At 42.6% G+C, this 21685-nt stretch overlaps 1 protein-coding gene across 1 annotated transcript in view; it reads left to right on the top strand.

The window, feature by feature from the left end:
• Positions 1-598: 598 nt before the first annotated feature.
• The window catches only part of TMIE (transmembrane inner ear), a 176079-nt gene continuing 154992 nt past the window's right edge, over positions 599-21685 (top strand). The window contains exons 1-3 of the mRNA XM_029587021.1: positions 599-639; positions 1240-1357; positions 7877-7994. Coding sequence (XP_029442881.1) covers positions 599-639; positions 1240-1357; positions 7877-7994 — 277 coding nt within the window. The remainder of the gene's footprint in view (positions 640-1239; positions 1358-7876; positions 7995-21685) is intronic.

Raw genomic sequence — 21685 nt, 5'->3', positions numbered from 1 at the left:
GAGAAGTCAATTACCTGCTATTAATTAAGTTGACTTAGAAAATAGACACTGCTATTACTAGCAACAGTAACATGGGATAGACTTAGTTTTTGGGAACTTGCCAGGTTCTTATGGCCTGGATTGGCCACTGTTGGAGACAAGATGCTGGGCTTGATGGACCCTTGGTCTGACCCAGTATGGCATGTTCTTATGTTCTTAAGCTCTGGAATTTGTTGCCAGAGGATGTGGTTAGTGCAGTTAGTGTAGTTGGGTTTAAAAAAGGTTTGGATAAGTTAATGGAGAAGAAGTCAGCACGGGTGGTATGATATAGGCTTACCCAAGAAGTGGGGAAGCCCAGGGGTCTCTGGCAGTGCAAGAGGACACTTCTCCGAGGAGCGGGGGAGTGCAGTACAGTCTCAGAGATAGGTTGGACGCTACCCCAAGGAGCGGGAGGCGGAACGTAGTAACAGTAAAATACAAGGCGTTGTCCTGAGAAATGGGTCTCAGTCCCAAGTTCACAACACGCTACCCCAAGGAGCGCAGCAGTCACAAGCGAAGGCAATGGCCCACAGGGTGGTTTACACCTATGTTGGTCTCCACGAAGTAGAGTCATACGGCAATGGTCCGCAGAGCGGGGTACACCGAAATAGAGTATTACGGGTAGAGTAGTTCCTGGAGCAACCCTGAGGAGCAGGGAAGATGGCAGACAGTGTCCGAGGTGCAGGGTCCTCCAAGGAGCGGATAGCCAGAGACAAGAGCAGGGCCTCCGAGGAGCGGGTACCCGAAAGTGTCTCATGCCAGGGAGCAGGAATCAGGAACCAGTGTCTTTACAGAGATCAGTAGGATTCAGAAAGGAGGAAACTCGTTGCCTAGTCGATTAGGGCCAGGCCCCGATGGTGCTTAAGAGTCCAGGGCTAGTGATGTCATCAAGGTGAGACGCCCTGAGGTTTCTTCCCTTGGCGTCTTTAAAGGAGGGCAATGGAGTGCGTGTATGCGCCTAGGAAGGCCCGGGAGAGGCATGGCGGTTGGCAGCGTCCTCGCCGCTCTGGGGAGTCCTGGAATGGAGCGATGAATGTCGGAAGCGGCTAGCCACAGCTGCGAGTCTTCCCAAAGGAGAGAGGGCAGCCACACACGGAATAAGTAATAGTGATCGCAGCCATCTACGACCGACGGTCATAATACTCAGGTTTTAAAAAAAGCTTAGAAGCTTTTGAATTTGGCACTAGTAAGGTGCTGCTTCTGTTCTTCTCTGTGTTGCAGTGATCTTAGATACTTACTGTGCCAGAAAGAGAAGCAGTGCACTATTGCTGATTTTGATTTTTCTCTTCACTGGGGGAAGGTCAAGATGGGAGACTGTGTGGAAATTGCAATTGGAGCAGTACTTGTGATTTTTTTTTTTTTACTCTTTTTGACTACACACCAGTGAGTCTGCATACTCAGAGACTGAAGAAAAGTGTTTTACCAAGCTGCCAGTCTTTTATGTCTGTTAGTGTTTAAAGTTTTTTTTATGTGTATACATGTATAGATGTATACATGTCTATGTATGTGTGTGTGACAGACAGTTCTCCATTCAGTGAGTGGTACTGTGAGTAAGGGTACAGTTACGGTATCACTAAATAAATTAATTTGAAATGTCCAAATAGCAAGTAGGCAGTGTACTTCAACAAATTCCATTATATTAGGAAAAGGGAGAGGATGGAATGTTGGTATGTGCTCAGGTGAGAGTGGGGGCCACTGTCAGCAATAGTAGGCCAGTACCCCATAATCGAAGGGAACAGCATACAAGGGAACCAAGGGCCCAAGCACAGGAATGTGCAGTGGCTCAGAACAAAGGACAGATGCTGAAATGACCTGGAGGTGAACTCTTCAATTAAAAACTACCAAAAAAAGAGTATGGTGGGCAGGCTGTCCCACACTTTTATTGTTGTTGCTGGTCCACTCCCCAGCCTCCACTCTTTGTCACTAAGCCAATTCCCTGGGATCGAAATTTGGAGCACACCTCCGATTGTGGTTTCTCAACCCTTGTTTGGAGGTGGTTCAGCTCCTTTTCACATATTCACGTTACCAGGCAGGCTATGGGCATTCTAGGGTGCGCTATGGACATTCTGGGGTGGGCTAGGGGCATTCTAGGGTAGGATTCAGATGTACACATGGTAGTTGCTATTTTGTAAGAAATATACACGTATACATTACCAAACTTATTTGTATGCTTTTACACCTAAAATCAGATTTGTCTGTTGGCTGCCATTTTTGGGTAGAAGGTTTGGGTGAACTGATGAGGGTTCACACTGAAGTGATGGAAGATCTAGAAGAAATGGAGACAGACTGGATGAACTGACGGTGGTATCAGCAAACTATTGATTTCAAGTTTGTTTTCAAAATGGTATCTGCACATACTTCATAAAATAACAGCATCCATGTATAAATCGTGGAAATTAGATGGACATGGTATATATTTTTACACAACCTAAAATTTACATGCTTATAGATATAAAACAAGCGGAGGAAGTATACATTTTCTTACATTGGAAATATTCATGTTTACTGAAACATATGCATATATTTTGGGAGCAGAGCTGCATGGTATTTTATTTTTTGAGAATCTATGTATTCACAATATTTTGGTTTTTTAAAAAAATTTTCCTTGTGGTGATACAGTTATGATACCATGGTCAGGGATTATATGGGGTAACTTATTTGTTTTAGAAATGTGTGTCTCTGATGACTGATTGTAAGCATGAAGCTTGTGCAGAATGCTGGAGCAGTCCTTTATTAAAGTAACTATATTTATTGATCAGGAAAGTTACATTAAGGACCTGATTTACTAAGGCTTTTCTCCCATTCTGTGCCTATGGGAAAAATGCTTAGGAAATGAGGCCCTAAGACGGATACTTTATTTTCAAGTGGATCCTAGATGCACCAGTCCTGGAAATAGTAATGGCCAAACAGTGTAATTCTATATAAGTTGTTATCATTTTTAACTATTTTTAAACTGTATAATTTTGATTGGCCAAAAAAAAATTATATATATATATATATATATATATATATATATATATATATACACATATATATATATATATATATACACATATATATATATATAAATTAAACTAAAATACTTTTTTCCTAAACAGAACTATTTTATAAAAAGTAAGGAGAGATCAACACCTGTGATCATACCTTCACTCAAAATAAGTTTACGGTTAGGTTGTCATCATCTTTTTAACTTACCGATTTTCATACCTTGCATATTATTGTGGTCAAGTCCCCCACTTTAAAAGTTTCATGTCTATAAATTATATCACATTACTATATGATAATCAGTTTTGCAAGCTTCCTCTTAACTAGTAATCTGAGAGCATTCCGAACCACATCCAAGCAGTATCTCATATCTTTTCAAATATTGTTCTATCTGTTAATTTTCTCTCTGCAGGGAAAATGTTTAAGTATACATGTGCGGCTCCTCTGGCTTTCAGTAACTCCAGATGCAAACTGCGTTTCATCACATCGGCTGCCTGAGAGGACATGTTTTATTCAGGAAGCCATCCTGTCTGAATAAAAGGAACATTTAGCACAATCTCCACACTCAAAAAAATGTACAAATTACTAAAATTGTTAGAAAAAAGTATGCCCTAAATGAGTGACTAAAAAAACTTGAAAATTGCTACAAAATATGCTATTGAATTGTCATTAGGTTTCATCAGCGATAACTACGTTTAGCGTGAGTAAATAGGCTTTTGGAAATTGCTATGATAATATGTTACAATTACATTTTCCTTTGAATATTACCCTGTTTATGAAAAAATACTTTAGTAGTTTTTATATAGCTATTTTTTTTTTTTTTGCTAATCAAAAGTTAAACAGTATAAAGAAAGAAAAACAATATCAACTTATATAGAGTGCCCCTGTTTAACTGATCCTTGGTATCCAAACATAGGGCCTCATTTTCTAAAGTATTGCAGGCCTGCGATACTTTAGAAAATTGCACTAACGGGGAGCGGGGGTCGAAACGGGAGGGCGGTCCTGTGCTAGCCATCAGCAATCGCACCGCCGTGGTGCGATCGCTGCCAGTTTCGCACCCAATAGCGCCACCGTGAAAGGTAGTGCTATTGGGCGCGAAATAGGACGCGAAAAGGCTCCTTACCTTTTCGCCGTCCGCGCCTTCTTTGCAGAGTCGGCCCCGGTTACGCCCCGACTCCTCCTCTTCCGGGGCCGACTCCGCCTCCATATTGCTAGCGCACGCTAGCGCTGATAACGCAAGCCTGTGCTGCTAGTGCATGTGTGCGCTAGCGTTGGAAAATGAGGCCCATAGAGTGATTTCCCCAGTAAAAATATTAACACATCTGGGAAATTCAGCCTTTAGAGCAGTCAATATACTTCTTCTCTCCTTGCTCACATTTTATCCAGTCAAATCAGGAAACAGCAAGTAAATTTCCTGCCCAGGCTGCCTGGGTACTGCCGAGAGCGAGCATTCACAGTCCCTGTGGTTTGAGGTGGGGGTCCCAATCCTTTCGTGATGGCGCTGCCTAGTGGCTGGTCTTATGCCTTTTGATTTCAGAACTCCGGACTTAGGCCGGATGCATTGCTTCAGGATCATGGCCCCTGGCCCCTGCCCTATAATTGCCACTGCAAGAACTGTGTTAAATGTGTTGGCATGTGATTTAAAAATGTAGAAAAACCCATAGGTAGTTGTGAACGAAGGAGCAAGTCACTATAGCCTAATGGCAATAAGATCAAATTGAGATAGAAACTAAAGGCAGAAGTTTTCAAAATATTTATATGCAATGGGTGAATTTGCATAGGAGTTATGTGCATAAAATTAGCATATATGCATGTAAGTAGCTTGTACTTGCATACACGCTATAACATAAAATAATGCATATATTTTCGATTTCACGTGTACATTTACTTGTGCTTAAAAGGGGAGGTCTAGAGGTGTTCTGGGGCAGGGCCAAGAGGAATGATTGTCAGTTGCTAATTTTTAAGAGTTTTACATGAATACATCAAACAACTTAGGGGGTCATTTTTCAAAGCGATCGCACGCGAAAAGTCCCTTTTCGCGTGCGATCACTAAAAAGGGGCGGCGTCAAGACCGGAACAGGAGGAGTCGGGGAGGACGCTGCGAAGACAGCGTGGACGGCGAAAAGGTAAGGAGCCTTTTCGCTGCCTATTTCGCGCTCAATAGCACCACCTTTTATGATGGCGCTATTGGGTGTGAAAGCCGGCAGCGATTGCACCGCAGAGGTACAATCGCTGCCAGCTTTAGCAGGCCTGCCCCCCGCTTCACCCACCGCCCCCCTGTACCATGCGATTCACGACGCCGCGGTAGGTTAGAAAATCTAGGCCTAATTCACACAATTTTACACCTGTTAATTATCTAGCACAAATGATAGCAGACTCATCTGTTGTCTGCTATGGTTGGGTGGGAGGTCTAAGTGAAGTGGGAGAAGTACTAGGAAAGTCTTAAACTGGAGACGGACTGAGTGAACTGCTGTAGGCATTGGTGAGCTGGTGATTTCAAGCATACAAGCATGCTTTAAAATAAGGAGATGTCTGTGTATAAATCCGGATTTTACTTGAGCAAGTTCTATGTTTTTTGTGCATAAATATATGCATTAATGTTTCTAAAATACATAGAAAAAGAGTGTTCTTTCATTAAATTGCAGATATTTGTGCATAACCAAGCATACGCACATATGTTGGAGTGTAAATATATGCATATTTTATAATCTGTGAATACCTGATATGCACAGTTTATAAAATACTGTACTAGATCTCTGTACAGCCATATATGCACTCCTATGGGGTCACGCAGAGTTTTTTTGAAAGTTATCCTCATAAAGGCAGTTTTCTGCAGATAAATAGGCTGTTGAAAATTGCTCAGGTGGTTCTAGATGCAAAAGTACATGTGGAAGTCATTCCACGAGTACTTTTTTTTTTTTTTTATTGTTTCAAAATAATTACAACAACAAATTAACACAAATTTCCAGGACTGACTATAATAAAACAGTCATCTTCCTATCATCAATTATTATTATTACATAAGGAAATCAGAAGTGAAATCTGGTATGATTGAACGATATAATCATTAAAACAAGCATTGTCTAGACCCCCATTTCTATACCGGTCATTAGTTTTCAAGAAGGTTTTTGAGATCAACTGGATCAAAAAATGCATAGTTACGACCATTCAGTCTTATACTGCATTTACAAGGATACAACAATTTGAAAGATCCTCCTTTTTCCAATACTTTCTCCCTATATCGAAGGAAATTTTTCCTACGAATCTGAGCGGGGAAAATGAGTACTTTTAATCGCACAGCGTAGAGGCACCCCGGGGGCGGAGCTGAGGCAGGGATAGTATTCAAGCATATTCTTTCAGTTTCCAAAAGTACCCAAGTGAATCTACCTGCACACATTTACATTTGCTAATGAAAAGGTATAAATGTGGGCATGTATCACACTGTTTTTTGCATGTATGCTCTAAATTTTCAAAGCGGACTTATACACGAAGACTGCTTTGAAATTTTGGGGTAAATCAGTGTTTACTCTACACGCACACTTTAGCTCTAAATACAATTACCCTCCCTAAAAAAAAAAAAAAATCAGATAGAAACTGTTGTTTCTTGCAACTCCCATGCTCACTTGGGATGTGCATTCAATTCCTGAAGTTTTCAAAAACTAAATGAAATAAAACCCAATTACATTTTGTTGGCTTACTTCTGTTTTATTTTGAAAACTTAGAAAAAATAAGAGGCCTTCTGGGGAAGACCAGAGACTTCCCTGAGGCCTCCTGGAGCCTATCCTGGCCCTTCCCCATGGCCAACTTGAAGCCCTCCCTGGGGCCTACCAACCAGGATCTCCAATTCCCCCTCCATCCCACCCAAAAGGTACTGGGGACTGGAAACCAGCCTGGTCCCGACTTACTCCATCCATTGAGGTCCAGAGGGGGAGGAGGGACATCCACTCACCTCCTGCCCTGAGGCCGTCTGCATGACAATGATGCCGGCCACCCTTAGAGTGGCGCCATAGTGTGATTTCAAAATGGCACCGGCCAGCCCAGTGGTATAAGGTAACAGCCAAATGGTGCCTTCTCAGAGCCAGCCAGTGCCATTTTCTTGTATTCCCATATATTTGTACTGCTGGTGCCATTTTGAGATTACACTATGGCACCAATTTCAGGGTGGACCGATGCCATTGCCATTCAATTGACCTTATGGTGAGAGGTGAGTGGGCATCCCTCCTTGCCCTCTGGACCCCAGCAGATGGGATAAGAGGGGGGCCAAGGTGGTTTCCGGCCCCAGGACATTTCGAGGGAAGGTTAGGTGGCACAGGAGGGTCTGGGAAGCCCCATTTCATTTTTTATTGTTGTTGTTTTTGGGATTTTTAAAACTGTTTTGTTTCTGCAAAGAAACAGAAATGAAATGAACATTAAACAAAAGAATACCCATGGGGGGGGGGGAATCCCAAAACAAAACAATTTATTTTAGGCTGCACACCCCAACTCCCACCTCTCTCCAAAAATAAATGGATAGGAAGGAGGGGGGAAAGAGGGAGGGAGAAGGGAGAATGAAGAGAAAGAATGGAAAGGAGAAAAAAAGTAAGCAGCGGGCTACAAAGTTTACATGCAAAGATATGCATATGTGTCATAGAAAAATTGCATAATTTTGAAAACTGTAGCACAGAATTTTCTAACCTTTTATTGCATAATCTACTCTTCACCTGCTGGAAAGAGGAAGAGTGTTGGCTATAAACAGGAAGTTCACTCTGTACAGATTCTTTGTACTGTACCATTTTCAAGACGTACCTATGTTGCAAGGACCAAAAGCAAGCGTACGGTTATCAGTTAATACTGGTGCATCCTTTTTTATCTGTTTTGCTTTTCCATTTTGTAGGCAACCACAGAGCCCCCCAAAAAGAAACCAGATCCCGTCACATCAGAGACTGTAGTGTTCTGGGGTCTACGACTCTGGCAGGTGATTGGCGTCTTTTCCATCTTTGTTCTGGGAGTCAGTAAGTTATATTTCTTTATCTACTTTACTCTTAGTACACTGCAAAAGGCTTAGGCTACATGTTCCCGTGACACGTTTTATTCTTACATGGTTGTGGACCTCTTTAACACCTCTCTGTTTGAACTGTGGGATAATTATAGTTTGTTCTATTAAAAACTGCATTCTCTGGCTTGTAGATTAAACCAGTAATACATGCTTCAGAGCTCATACTTGGGTGTAACATGGCTATGCAATGATCAGACTGCTTGTCACATTTTGCAGAACAGCTCTGAAACTTTGTAAATGTACGCATTTGGAATTTATGGATGTGCAAACTTTTCAGATTTAAACATCTGAGAAATTCCTGTGGGAAATTCTGTGAAAAACCAAAAATATCAAAGAAATGTCACCACAAACAATTATGTGAAAAGTCTGTGCAAAACTTCACAGATACGTGGCATGGGCCATAGGTCCTGATCCCCTGGTTTGTCCACTTTTCCACAGACCAGAACCTGACACTTGAGGACTGGGGGAAGGCGGAACTTGACCACCTGATCATTACCTCATTTGTATAAATTTGCTATCACTAGCCCTGAAACTACCTCCTTTTCCTCATCTCTCTGTACCTTCTATTCTAGCATCCTCAGGACAATGGCAATGAACAATCTAACAATGGATCAACTGAACCAAAAAGGCCATCAGTGATGAGTGATGTGTTCATGATTCAACATGAAACAACATGAGAATGATGGAGATAATGGGGTAGATTTTCAAAGGGTTACGTGCGTAGGTTATGCGCGTAAGCCCCGAAAACTTACCCCAAACCCCCCTCTGCGTGCGCCGAGCCTATCTTGCATAGGCTGCCGGCGCGTGCAAAGCCCCGGGACGCACGTATGTCTCGGGGCTTTCCTGGGGGAGGGCGTGTCGGGGGGTGTGTTGCAGTCGGCGCGTCAAAGGGGGCGTGTCGGGGATGTGTCACAGCCGGCGAGTCATCGGGGCATTCCGGGGGCGTGGCAGCAGCCTCTGGACCAGCAAGTAACGCCTGCCTTGGGCAGGCGTAACTTGTGCAACAAAGGTAGGGGGTTTAGATAGGGCCGGGAGGGGGTGGGTTAGGTAGGGGAAGGGAGGGGAAGGTGCAGGGGGGGGGGGGGTGGAGGGAACGGAGGCAGGCTGCGCGCTGACCCCGGATTTTAACAGGTACGCGCGGCTATACGCATATCTATTGAAATCCGGTGTACTTTTGTTTGCGCCTGGTTACGTTCTACACACATGCATGTGCACTTAATTTCACTAGAAACAGTACCCGTACTAATAACAGGTTCAGGTCTGGCAGCATACTTTATCTGACCCAATTTTAAAAATTGACATAAAGTAAAAAATACACACAGACTTTACACTTCTGTACACAATTTGAAAATTGCCCTCAGGGAAGATAACTTTCAAACCTATTAGCATTACTGGATTTGTGTGTGTAAATGGATGCACATATTTATTTATCCTATTATTTTCTAAACTGTGCAGCAGATTGCTGCATGCTTTATAAAATACAGCATAGTTCAGCTCTGAAAGTATGGTCAAATGCAATGAAAGCGCTTAGTTTCTCTACCTATTTTATAAATATACATGCGTATATTTTACATGTGAACATAAATGCATAAAGCCCTGATTTATACACAGAGGTAGGTATATTTTAAAATATGCATGCATACTTGAAATCACCAGCTTTCCAATACTTTCACCAGTTCACCCAGTCCATCTCCAGATAACCTAGACCCCTTAGTATTTCACTCTGAACTCCCCCCAGTTCATATAGATCTGCCATCCAAAAATAGAAGAAAACAGACAAGTTTGATTTCACCTGCCCAAATCAATTTTTAGGTGTAAAACTGCTCAAACAAGTTGGCTAATATATTTGCATAAATCCCTTATAAAATATCAGCTTCCAGGTGTACCTCTTGGCTCCACACTGAAATTCCCCTGGACTACTCCTTTTTGTGTCAGTAAATGTGCATGCAAAAAACAAAAAATATGGGTCTGATTTTAAAAAGCATTTACATGCGTAAAACTGGGTTTTACGCATGTAAATGCACATTACTCGAGTAAGTGGGCTTTTGAAAATTGCTACAATATATGCCATTGAATGGTCCATAGGATTTACTCACATAAATGCACTTTACGTGAGTAAATGGCGTTTGAAAATTGCTACAATAGTAGCTATATTTACGCATGTAACTCCTTTTGAAAATTACCCCCTATGTGCATATTTTTTATTTTTATAAAATAATATACATATAAATGCAGGCCATTTATGCATGTATCTGCTAATTTTCTGCAAGTAACCCCTTTGAAAATTTCTTCATTAACATTTTTGTGATGAACGTTCCAGGGCTATACCCAGTTTCATCAGGTCCAGTATAAAGGTTTCATCTATCTAAATATCCCAGAGAATTAACACAGCACCCACACCACTTTATCTTCCACAATAACAAACATATTATTACATTTCCTCTGGAAAGAGAGAGACCGTGCTGTTAGACGTATGTTTGTTTTATGGAAGAGTGAATATCATAATTAATTGAAAGTTGCTTTGGGAGCTGGATAGACTCTCATTTCAAGAAACATATTTCCTATAAACACAGCACATTCACTGGATTTTAAGCATGAACTATATAAAAGCCTGAATTCAAGACATCTATAAAATGTCTGATTTATGTTTTACTCTAACTACAATGTCATTATTAGAATTTACAGTTGAATTTTAGTGAGGCCATTTTGTAACAGCCCACATAAATTTCCAATCACATATGTGAATTATACACCAGTTTTTAAAAGTAGGAAAGTAGGCTCATACTTTCTATTTGAAAATTACACTACCAAAACCACCACACACATCTGCTAATTTATGTACAAATGTTTCTCTGCAAAAATTATGTGCAGATTTTTGAAAATGTAAAACTGTATGCATAAGTGCAAACTCTTACTCAACTCATTCATTCATTCATTCATTCATTTATCAAATTTATTAATCGCTTAACACAAATAAGGCCTAAGCGACGAACAAAGTAAAAACATTCATAATAAATACAAATATAAAAAACATAAAAGACATATTAAAATCTCAAGCTGCCACATATTAAAATTTCAAGCAGCCATGTTATATAAAAAAAGACAAAATTTCAAATCTTAGTAAAACGCTTTTTAAAAGTTTAAATTTCTTAACACAGTTAATCATTCAGAGTTCCACCCTGACAATCCTTCTGCTGATTTGAGAATAAACTTCTGAGCACATAGGCTATATACAGGGACTAGAGGGCCTCATTTTCCATAGGGATTGCATGTGATACCAAAATGGGGGCGGAGTCGGCCCCGGAAGAGGAGGAGTCGGGGCGTCACCGGGGCCGACTCCCCTAAGATGCCGCGGACGACGAAAAGGTAAGGCGCTTTTCGCGTCCGAGTTTGCGCCCAATAGCTACACCTTTTATGGTGGCGCTATTGGGTGCGAAAACTGCAGCGATCGCACCGCGATGGTGCGATCGCTGCCGGCTAGCGCAGGCCCGCCCCCCGTTTCGGCCCCTCATTCCCTAAAGTATCGCAGGCCTGCGCTACTTTAGAAAATGAGGCCCATAGGGAGACGAGCTCTGATTTCTAAACCCACCTCCCTTTATGAATGTACCTACTATTTACCAGCGACCCTCCTGTTCATTGTTAGAAAATTAGCCAAATTTATTCCAAAATTACACTGGGCTAAACCTAACACTTTGCATCAGGAAATGCGCAGGCAACTGGGGACACAGCAATAGGAAAAAGAATCGTCACAAAAGCATATTTAATGGTCAGTGTTTATCCAATTATCATTAATTTCTCTTGGTCTCACCTCTCTTTAGCTGAGACTTACTTTTGAACGCTAATGAGCTCTACCTTACTAATTATATATTTTTTTTAAATTAATTCTTTATTGGAGTTTAAACAAACATATTACATAAAAACCAAGATAAGAAATTGAAGATATAAATAACAAAAAGAAAATATTTACAGAAAGGAAAAATACATATTCCTATATTCTTCCAAGTCCCCATCATTGGAGCCTATTTAGGAAACAATAAATGAAAAATAGCAAACAATTCACAAGCACAATGGCAGCTGTTAAAATAAATCCTATTACTTATTCACCTCAATTGATCAATTACTTTTATGTAGCTAGCTGACTATCTGAATATAACCCCTTTTCCTTGGAGTCAGCTTCCGAGGTGGTGAGCCCTGGGAACAGTCAAGGTCATCCAGGGATTGAAAGTAGGGTCCAGAGCAGTCTCTGGGAGGCCCAAGGGAAGACTTATCAAATAATAAAAAAATTTGAATTGTTCCCTTGACCTCTGTCTATTCTGGATGTTTTCAGTTTTAAAAAGTAAATTCCTAAGTATTGTGGGCAATATGCTAAACAGATCATTAGAGGAAGGCCTACTGCCAGATAGTTTTTGAAGAGATCACAAGTATGACCAATAAAAAAGAAAGGAAGCCAGGCAGTTGAATTGCCAGCAAGTTATAGACCGATAGCAAATCTGATATCATTGGGCAAACTAATTGAAAAGGCAGTGCTTTCACAATTGACTGACATTTTAGACATGTATCATGTACTACATGATAATCAATGTTCTTTTAGAACCAAAGATAGTACTGAGACATTTTTAGTCTTTGTTAAAAGAATTGATGGTAAAGTACTGCAGTTGTTCACATCATGTCTTACTAATCGTAATCATCAGGTGAAGATCAATGGACAGCTTTCAGATTGGTATTTTGCATGAACTGGAGTCCTGCAGGACTCCAGTTTATCAGCAACCCTTTTAAATATTTTGTTCAACCTTTGTGTGTGCTTCTTGATTCCCTTAAAGTAGAGTTCGTGTATTATGTTGATGATATTCAGCTATATTTCCCAGTTAGTGGTAAGCTTTCTGCTGTGCAGGAAAATATAGATCATCGTCTTACCCAAATTAATAATTGGATGTCTGCAAATGCTTTGATGTTAAATTTAGGTAAGACCGAAATCCTATGGATCTCATGCAAAGCCAGGCCCATTGAAGTGACCATGATGACAATTTTAGGTGTGGAAGTAAAATGCAGAGCAGGTGTGAAATTTAGGAGTCAATTCAATTCCCAGTTCAAGTTTATTCCACAAGTTAAGAAAGCTTTAGCAACAGGTTATTTTAAGTTGAATCAGCTTTGCCATTTGTGACTGCATGTTGAACTAGAGGATTTTAGAACCATATTTCAAGCATTTCTTATTACAAAAATTGATTATTCTCTATACATCGATCTACCTATATCACAGTTACATGCACTGAAATGTTTGCAAAATTCTGCAACTAGTGTTACGCATGCCATCCGCGGCAGACCCGTGGCATGGCCCCCTCACCTTTCTACAGTGACTCTAGCTTCTGGTTTCTCCTTGCTGGCAGCAGTGGGCCGTCAGCTCCATCCTCGGGCCCTCCCCTGATGCCTCTGGCCCTGCCACAGTCCCTGGCATTCTTGGTCCTGCTACCACTTCTTGTCGGGCCTCTCCATGTGGCCCACAGAGAGACGCTGCTACTTGCGCTGCGCTCTTCCCTAAGCGAGCGTGTGCGCACCATTGATCCTTAAGTAGGAACTGCGACGGGAACCTAGCTGCAGCCCCGGATCATGATGTCAACTCAACTACAGTATTTAAGCTCAGGCTCCACTCCCTAGTTTTGCCTTTGCAACAGGTCTCCTCGCTGGTCGAGTACTCGTTGCCTCCTAGAGATTCGTCTCATTTCTGGCCCTTTGCCCTTACCATGTGACAGGGTATCCGTGCCATTGGCCGGATCCTGTCACATGGTAGGAGCACTGGATGGCTGGCGCCATCTTGTGCTCCTACCATGTGACAGGGGCTGACCAATGGCACAGGTATGGTGAGATAGAAAGGGCAAAGGCTATCGACGCCATTTTGATTACTGGCAGCCGATGGCCCGAGTGCAGGAGATCGCTCCCGGACCCCCGCTGGACCACCAGGGGCTTTTGGCAAGACTTAGGGGACGCTCCTGACCCCCACAAGACTTGCTAAAAGTCCAGCGGGGGTCCGGGAGTGACCTCCTGCACTCGGACTGTCGGCTGCCAGTATTAAAAATGGCGCCGATAGCCTTTGCCCTTACTATGTCACAGGGGCTACCGGTGCCATTGGTCAGCCCCTGTCACATGGTAGGAGCACAAGATGGCGCCATCCAGTGCTCCTACCATGTGCAGGATCCGGCCAATGGCATGGATACCCTGTCACATGGTAAGGGCAAAGGGCCATCAGCGCCATTTTGATTAGTGGCAGCTGACGGCCCGGGAGCCGGAGGACAGCCCGGAGCGGGAGATCGCTCCTGGGACCCCCACTGGACCACCAGGTACCTGTAAAAAGGTTTTGGGGGGGTCGGGAGGGTGGGGGAAGCTAAGGGGTTACTTTTAAAGGGTCGGGGTGGGTTTTTTTGTTTATCGGCTGGGGCACAGCCGATAAACAAAATGCGATCGGGCCCGATGGAAAAAAACCCACATGTGAACCGGAATCCGAACCAATTCCGGTTCCGATTCATATCTCTAATGCTTTTTCCTATTTTTTTCAGATGGCTCCTTCTTCCAATTTTTGAAGGATGATTTTTATGGTTAAAATAGCCTCTTTCACCTCACCATTTAACCATACCAATAGTCATTTTGCCTTCCTCCCACCCTTCTTAATGCATGGAATACATCTGGATTACACTTCTAAGATTGTATTTTTAAACAATGTCTATGCCTGTTGTACTCTTTTAACCTTTGCAGCTGCACCTTTCAGTTTTTTCTATTTTCCTCATTTTATCAAGTTTCCTTTTCAAAATTTAGTTTTAGAGCTGTAGATTTTTATATTGTACCCCCTTCCAGACATTAGTTCAAATTTGATCATGTTATGATCACTATTGCCAAGTGGCCCCACCACTGTTACCTCTCTCACCAAATCTTTCATTCCACTATGAATTAGATCTAAAATAGCTCCCTTTGTCATTGGTTCCTGAACCAATTGCTCCATGAAGCAGTTGTTTATTCCATCCCAGAATTTTATATCAATAGCATGTCCTGATGTTACATTTCTCAGTCAATATTAGGGTAATAGAAATCTAATCCAAAACCACAAGAAGCAGAAACCTGCACTTAAGCAAGTAGTAGAGAACACGATAGTGCAAGGAGACATCAAAGTTCCACAAGGAATTCTTCAAAGAGTGTACATTTATTCAACAGAATTTCACACGGCAACTCCACTTTCAAACAGCAGACATCTTATAAAAGTCCCCCCGACACGGACCCGTGTCTCGCCGTGGCTGCGTCGGGAGGGACCGTAGACATCAAAGAAATCTGAAAGGAAATACATACAGATGTGGAACTACAAAGGAAAGGCTACCTAACCAATTTAATACCAATGTAAAGAAACATACCTTTAGAAATACATTCCAAAGGTCAACAGGGAGCCCGTACAACCTCATGAGAGACAGGCATTTAAACCTGAAAAAGGCGCGAAAAAGGGATCCATCGCGAGACTCACACAGTCCAATCACACCAGAGGCAGTAACTTTAAACCAATCACGATCACACGAACAAGTGCCATTCAATCTCTCTCCCCTCTCTTCCCCTATCCCTTTTCACGGCCTACCTATTTTTTTTTTTTCTTTATTTCAGAACTTATGCCAGCTCCTGAGCTGGTGTAACTTGAGCGTGCCGGCAGGCGATCCCCCTGTACAGCAGCAAATGGCTGTTGTACTGGCCGCCTCCAGCTCCGCCCTTCCCCGCCCTCCCCCCTCGACTGTTCCTTTTAATGGGCCCTGCACTTCTGCACATAACGGGAGTTATGTGTGTGGCCAGGCCCCTTTGAAGATGCACACAGTGCGTGCAAGGCCTGACCACGTGCGTAACCCCCGTTTTCCCCGCACGCAGGGGATTTAAAATTTAGCCGTAAATGAATAATTGGAAGTCCAGGGTAGTCATACGTTAGTTCCTTGTGCAGGAAGTATACATACCGTATGTGACTTTTTCATTTTTAACAAATGCCAATAATGCAGTGAATGAGACTACTTTTGGTTTGTCCTGAATGGAACAAACAGAAAATAGTATCCTATGAAAAAAACAAAATTTTGGGGGGTGTTTTCATATTTGTGGCATATAAAAAATATATTGGATTCCGGTAGCCTTGGCTTGGTCTTCCCAGCCAAAATGTCCTGGGCCGGGTGACAGGGTTCAGCACTGGGCCATACTGAAGCCTGGACTCAGGCTAGGCCTAATGCCGAGATCTAGGGCTGGCACCCAGGCCTGTATCACGGCCAAGATCTGGGCCAATTTCCTCACCCTCTTAAAGTTGCTGTGTCCAGGGGAGATCCATCTCACCTTACACTTTCCCCCTTTCTGGATCCTGTTATACATGGGTAGAAGCAAAGCCCAGTCACTCCTGCCTGGATCCTGGAATTTAAGAATTTACGTCATCTATTAGAAGAATAGCATTGAACTGACATTATTTCAGCTCCTTCCACTGATGTGACCAGCACAATTTTTGTATTCTGCTGAAATATTTCTATGGCTGCACATCGAAATGGGCACTAGCCACATCGGAGGACGGTGCTGAAGTGATGTCACTTTGGTGCTATCCTCCAGGCAGATACGCTATTATTAAAGCAAATGGGACCTGGGCAAGAGTGACTGGGTCTTGCTTCTGTCCATTTACAGCAGGTTCTGGGAAGGAAGGAAGGAAGTGGGGACTGGGGTGGTAGCATCCCAGCTCCAGCAGTTTTACAGAGGGGTGGGTCCCAGCCCAGGCCAAAGCTTAGGCCTCAGTGCATGGTCTGACCCATTCCTAGGTCTCAATGCCAGGCCCAGGAAGGTTCAGTGAGGGCCACATGAGGCTCAATTTGTTTTTATCGGTTCTTTTTTTTTTTACATTTATTTCTTGCTTAATGCTTTATTCAGTTTGGCAAATGAGCTGAATCAAAAGAAACATTAAACGCCCAAATAAAAATGAAAACAAATAAAGAAATATAAAGAAATTGAACCTATTAATTTGGGGCTCTATTGCATATTGCATGCATGTAATATATTTTTGCTGTACTGAATATGAAAAACTCCTTCACAAATTTGACCAAAATTGTCCTATAAATAATTACCATCTTGAGATCGCTGAGATTTGTTTTGCAAAATAAAACAAAAAAACCTGATATATTTCCTTGACTTTGATTAAGTATAGTGCCCAGAAAGGAGGTCATTTTCAGCATAATATGTTACAATTGCAGATCTTTGAATGTTTTCATGTACAGTATGGGTCATGTGCTGTAATTATCGTGTAATATATCACTTTACTAATAAACTTCATAATAAGAGAAATGAATAAAATGTGCTTCAAAATATTTCAGCATCTGGCACTGCATTGAGTTTACACTTATATTCAGTGCCACTTAACTGGACAAGTGGTAGGTGGCAACAAATAGGTGTTTCATGGAGGAGTTACTTATCTGGTTAACTTAACTGGATAAGTGGTGATATTTGGACTTATCCAAATAAGTTGTGCAGGATAAGTTAGATCTGCTCAATAGCAGGTCTAAAGTTAAATGGATAAGACATATCTGGCTAACTAGTGACTTTTATAGGGATATTCATTAACTTACCCTGCTGCTGAATATCCCTTGTAAGTTAGCCTGATAAGCCTTATCCGGATATCTTATTTAGCTGTCTAATTTTAAGTACCTACCTCTGTATGCCTGCCTAGTAGCACTTTAGAAATGATAAATAGGAGTAGATTTTGTAGTTCCTTTTCATGCTCAACTGTTTAAAGCTTTCTAAAATGTCTCCTGTTTTTCGCTTCCTCCTTGGTAGCTGTTGTGAGATGGAATAGGAAATTGCATACATGTTTATGTTTCATACTGCATTTCTATGTGAACATTTTGCTTATGTGATTCCTACGTGTTTCCCATGTACAAAGTGTATCTTGCTTTGTAAAATATAATAAATATAAAGTTATAACATAAAAACAGTAGATTTTACCCGGAGTTTTCAAAGTGAGCTTGTGCAATTACGTTCATTTTGAAAATTCTCATGTAAGTGCCCAAACTTACCCACACAAAGTTAGGCCTGCTTTATCAAGGGCATGACTTTTGCAGGTGAACTTATGTGCATACTTTTTAAATTACAAAATTCTGCATGTAAATACCAGCCCCACCTATGAACCCCTCTCTCTAGGGTGTGTAAAAGTATGTAAACATCAGGTTACGCGTGTACTTTTATGCACACTGAACCCCGGGTAATTTTACAATAGACATTTGTGCGCGTATACCTGAGTTTTATGCATGAAAATAACTTTGAAAATTCAGCTCCTAAAGACTTCCCACTGCACTTGCATTTACAAGCCTCTGTCATTTTTTACTAGCATTGTTAAATAAATAGAAGGGTTGACACATCAAAACAGAAACATTCCTCCAGGTGTTATTTGACATGTTCCCTGTAATTTTGCTAAGGTCTCTGGACCGGCAGCAACCTGTAACTGAGTCCCAGAGCACCAATAGCACTGCTTTGACAGGCACAATTGCGTTCTTTCATGTCAACCTTCAGGGAACAAAACATTCAATTTGTAAATATCTTCCAGATGCTGCCAGAATCTTAGGAGTCCTTTCCCATCAGCCTAGAAATTGATTGAGGTAACATTGGTGTGTTAGACAGGTAGCATCTACCATCATCAAGGGCCAACTCACCCATTCTTTTCTGTGGTTTTAAATTCGTAAGCAACTTTCATTACAGCTGTCATAAAACCTTTACTGCCATTTATCAGGATGTCATGTTCTTAAGACACAGAGCTATGCTACATGCAATCAAAATTGTCCCTGAGGTAGCATCCCTGGGGTAGCATCTGGAGTCTTATGCCTGGATCTTTTAATCCTGTGCTCAGCGATCTCTGTGCCATCAATCAAATGGAAATGTTATACCCTGTTCATATTACAGATTGCATTTTCATTCCACAATGATAGGAAAATTACAAGAGCCATTTAGCAAGTCCTTGTTAGGGAATCTGGATTTAGATTTTAGTTTTGACTACTTGACTTTCCACGGCCAAGCTCAAGGAGAGTTACATTTCAGGTATATTAGGTGTTTCAATGTCCTGAAGAGCTTACAGTCTAAGGGGGAGATTTACTAAGCAACAGCATTTTCCTCAGACTATTAAATAAATCCCATTGTATTTCTCAGGATGATAAAATATTGCTGGGAAAATTACCACGGCAAAATAGCATCATGGAATGCTGGCCCTAGATTCTGGGGCTGCCATATTTTAAAGGGTCTCTGTGGCCCCAGACTCACCCAGCCATAGTGCTCAAACCAGTGGAGTCTAATGAAGCCAAGGCTGGCACCCCCTGAGACAGGAGATCTGAAAAAATTAATAACGTAATAGTGCCAGCCTTGGCTTCATTCCCAGACCTCACCTATTTTGATTTTAAAAAGTACCCCAACCAGCCACCTCTCTTTTCCCATACTCCCCAACCCTCCAATCAGTACCTTAAACTCATGAATAGTCCAGCAGTGCCTGGAGTTCCCCTAGGACTTTGAGGCCTTCTATGCCATTTTCGAAATGGCACTGGATGACCTCAGGAGGCCCTTATCAAATGATGAGCAGTCAGGGTGAGAAAGGAGGGTCCCATTAGAACACCCTGGATGCTGAGGGAGGGGTTATGGGGCCAGGAATCCAGCTTCAAATGGTTGCCCCAGGAGCATCAGAGCACACATTAGTTTTCCAATATTCTGGGGAAAGTTAACTACACTGTTGCGCTTGAGGGTGGACCCTTGTCCTGGAGCCATGGAGAATGGCTCCCTGGTAGGGACCAGGAAGCATCTGCCCCCAGGGGGCGGAGCACTGGAAGAGACAGAGACTAGGATGAGCTTCACCACTGAAAACCCGAGATCCCCCCAGAAGGAGCAAGTAGGGATCCGGGCTGCTTGGACTTAGGTGGGCCTCGCAGGGTCTCCTGGAGAGGTGATAGATGGGCGTGCCCATGTATAGGAGAGGAGCGTGATCAGGTTCGAGACTGGAGGTCAGATGGAGCAAGGAGGACCAGAACAGTGAAGGTGATGACAAGGCTAGGGACAGAGCCAGAATCAGGAGACGTGGTCAATCAGGCAGAGGTCAGAATCCGGGAGTCAGTCCGAGGAGTGGTCAACAAAGCAGGGGTCAGGTTCTGGAGGTCAGACAAGGTCACAGGCAGGCCAAGATCAAGAGGCAGGAATCAGGCAGAGAAGTCGAGGAGCAAGCTAAGGTCAGAAGGCAGGCAGCAGGCAGGAGGGTCGAGCAAGCCGAGGTCAGTACCAGTAAGACAGTCCAGAGGTACTACCTGGGGAGATGACAGACGAACACAGGAACAAGAGGACACTGGAACAGAAGGATGCACGAACAAGGCTGGAACAGAAGGATCCTGGAATGAGACTGGAACAAGACTGGAACAAGGCTCAAATGCAGTGACAATCTAGCACAGTACAAACCTGATTGCCAAGGCAAGGAAGTACAGGCAGGGACTTCCTTTTATCAGGCAATCAATCAGGCCACGGCGTGAAGCTAAGACCCGCCCCTGGCCCTATAAGAGGCTGGGCAGACTGTGTGCGTGTAGGAGTGTGGCCAACGATATGGAGGGCGCCAAACTCCGATGTGAGGCCTGGTGTGCAGTGGAAGGCCCGGCAACCGCCATCGTGGAACACCAAGGCCTGGAAGAGCTCGCAGCTGCCGCTAGGGAGGCCAGCCCGGGACCCGACGTGGAACCAGAGAGGTGAGCTGGCCGGACACAGACGGGGTGCGCAACATATGCAGACGGACGCAGACGGGGTGCGCAACATACACCATTTGAGGTGTAGTTTACTTTCATCACATCATAGCGTTATTTCATTATATTTATTTATTTATCTATTTATTTATTTATTTATTTATTTAATGCTTTTTTATACCGGCATTCATGATACAATCATATCATGTCGGTTTACAGGGAACCGGGGTAAAAAACAACATAATTAAATATTGAATATTAAATGTTAAACCAGATAAGAGAGACAAAAAGTTACAATAAAACAGGGTAATGGAACTGGGGGAAGAAGAAGACAAAGCAGAAAGTAAATCAAAGATAGGAACAAATATTTACAGTGTGCTGAATGATCGGTAGTGATAGCTATTGCAGATCGATGGTTTAGGGAAAGGCCTGTTTATATAACCAAGTCTTAAGCCTTTTTCTAAATGTCAACAGGCAAGGTTCTTGTCTGAGATCAGTAGGAATAGCATTCATATGGTTGGTCCCGCTGTGGAGAAGGCCCGTTCTCTATTTGCTAGATGATGGGTGGATTTAGTTGGGCGGGGGGGGGGGCGTACAAGGATCCTCTGTAGGCTTCTCTGATAGGTCTAGAAGAGGTGTGTATTCTGAGCGGGAGTTGAAGGTCAAGAGGGGTTCGATTATGGATGGTTTTGTGGATGATGGTGAGTGACTTGTGTAGAATTCGAAAACTGATTGGTAGCCAGTGTAAATTTCTGAGGATGGGTGTGATGTGGTCTCTTCTGCAAGTGTTTGTTAAGATTCTGGCCGCCATGTTTTGAAGCATCTGAAGGGGTTTGATTGAGGCGGCGGGGACACCTAGCAAGATGGAATTGCAGTAGTCTATCTTGGAGAATAGAACGGATTGGAGGACCGTTCT

Source organism: Rhinatrema bivittatum, chromosome 2, assembly GCF_901001135.1.
Source record: "Rhinatrema bivittatum chromosome 2, aRhiBiv1.1, whole genome shotgun sequence".
Taxonomy (NCBI): Eukaryota; Metazoa; Chordata; class Amphibia; order Gymnophiona; family Rhinatrematidae; genus Rhinatrema; species Rhinatrema bivittatum.
The sequence above is the reverse complement of the archived record's forward strand: the minus strand, read 5'-3'. Positions and strand labels throughout refer to the sequence as shown.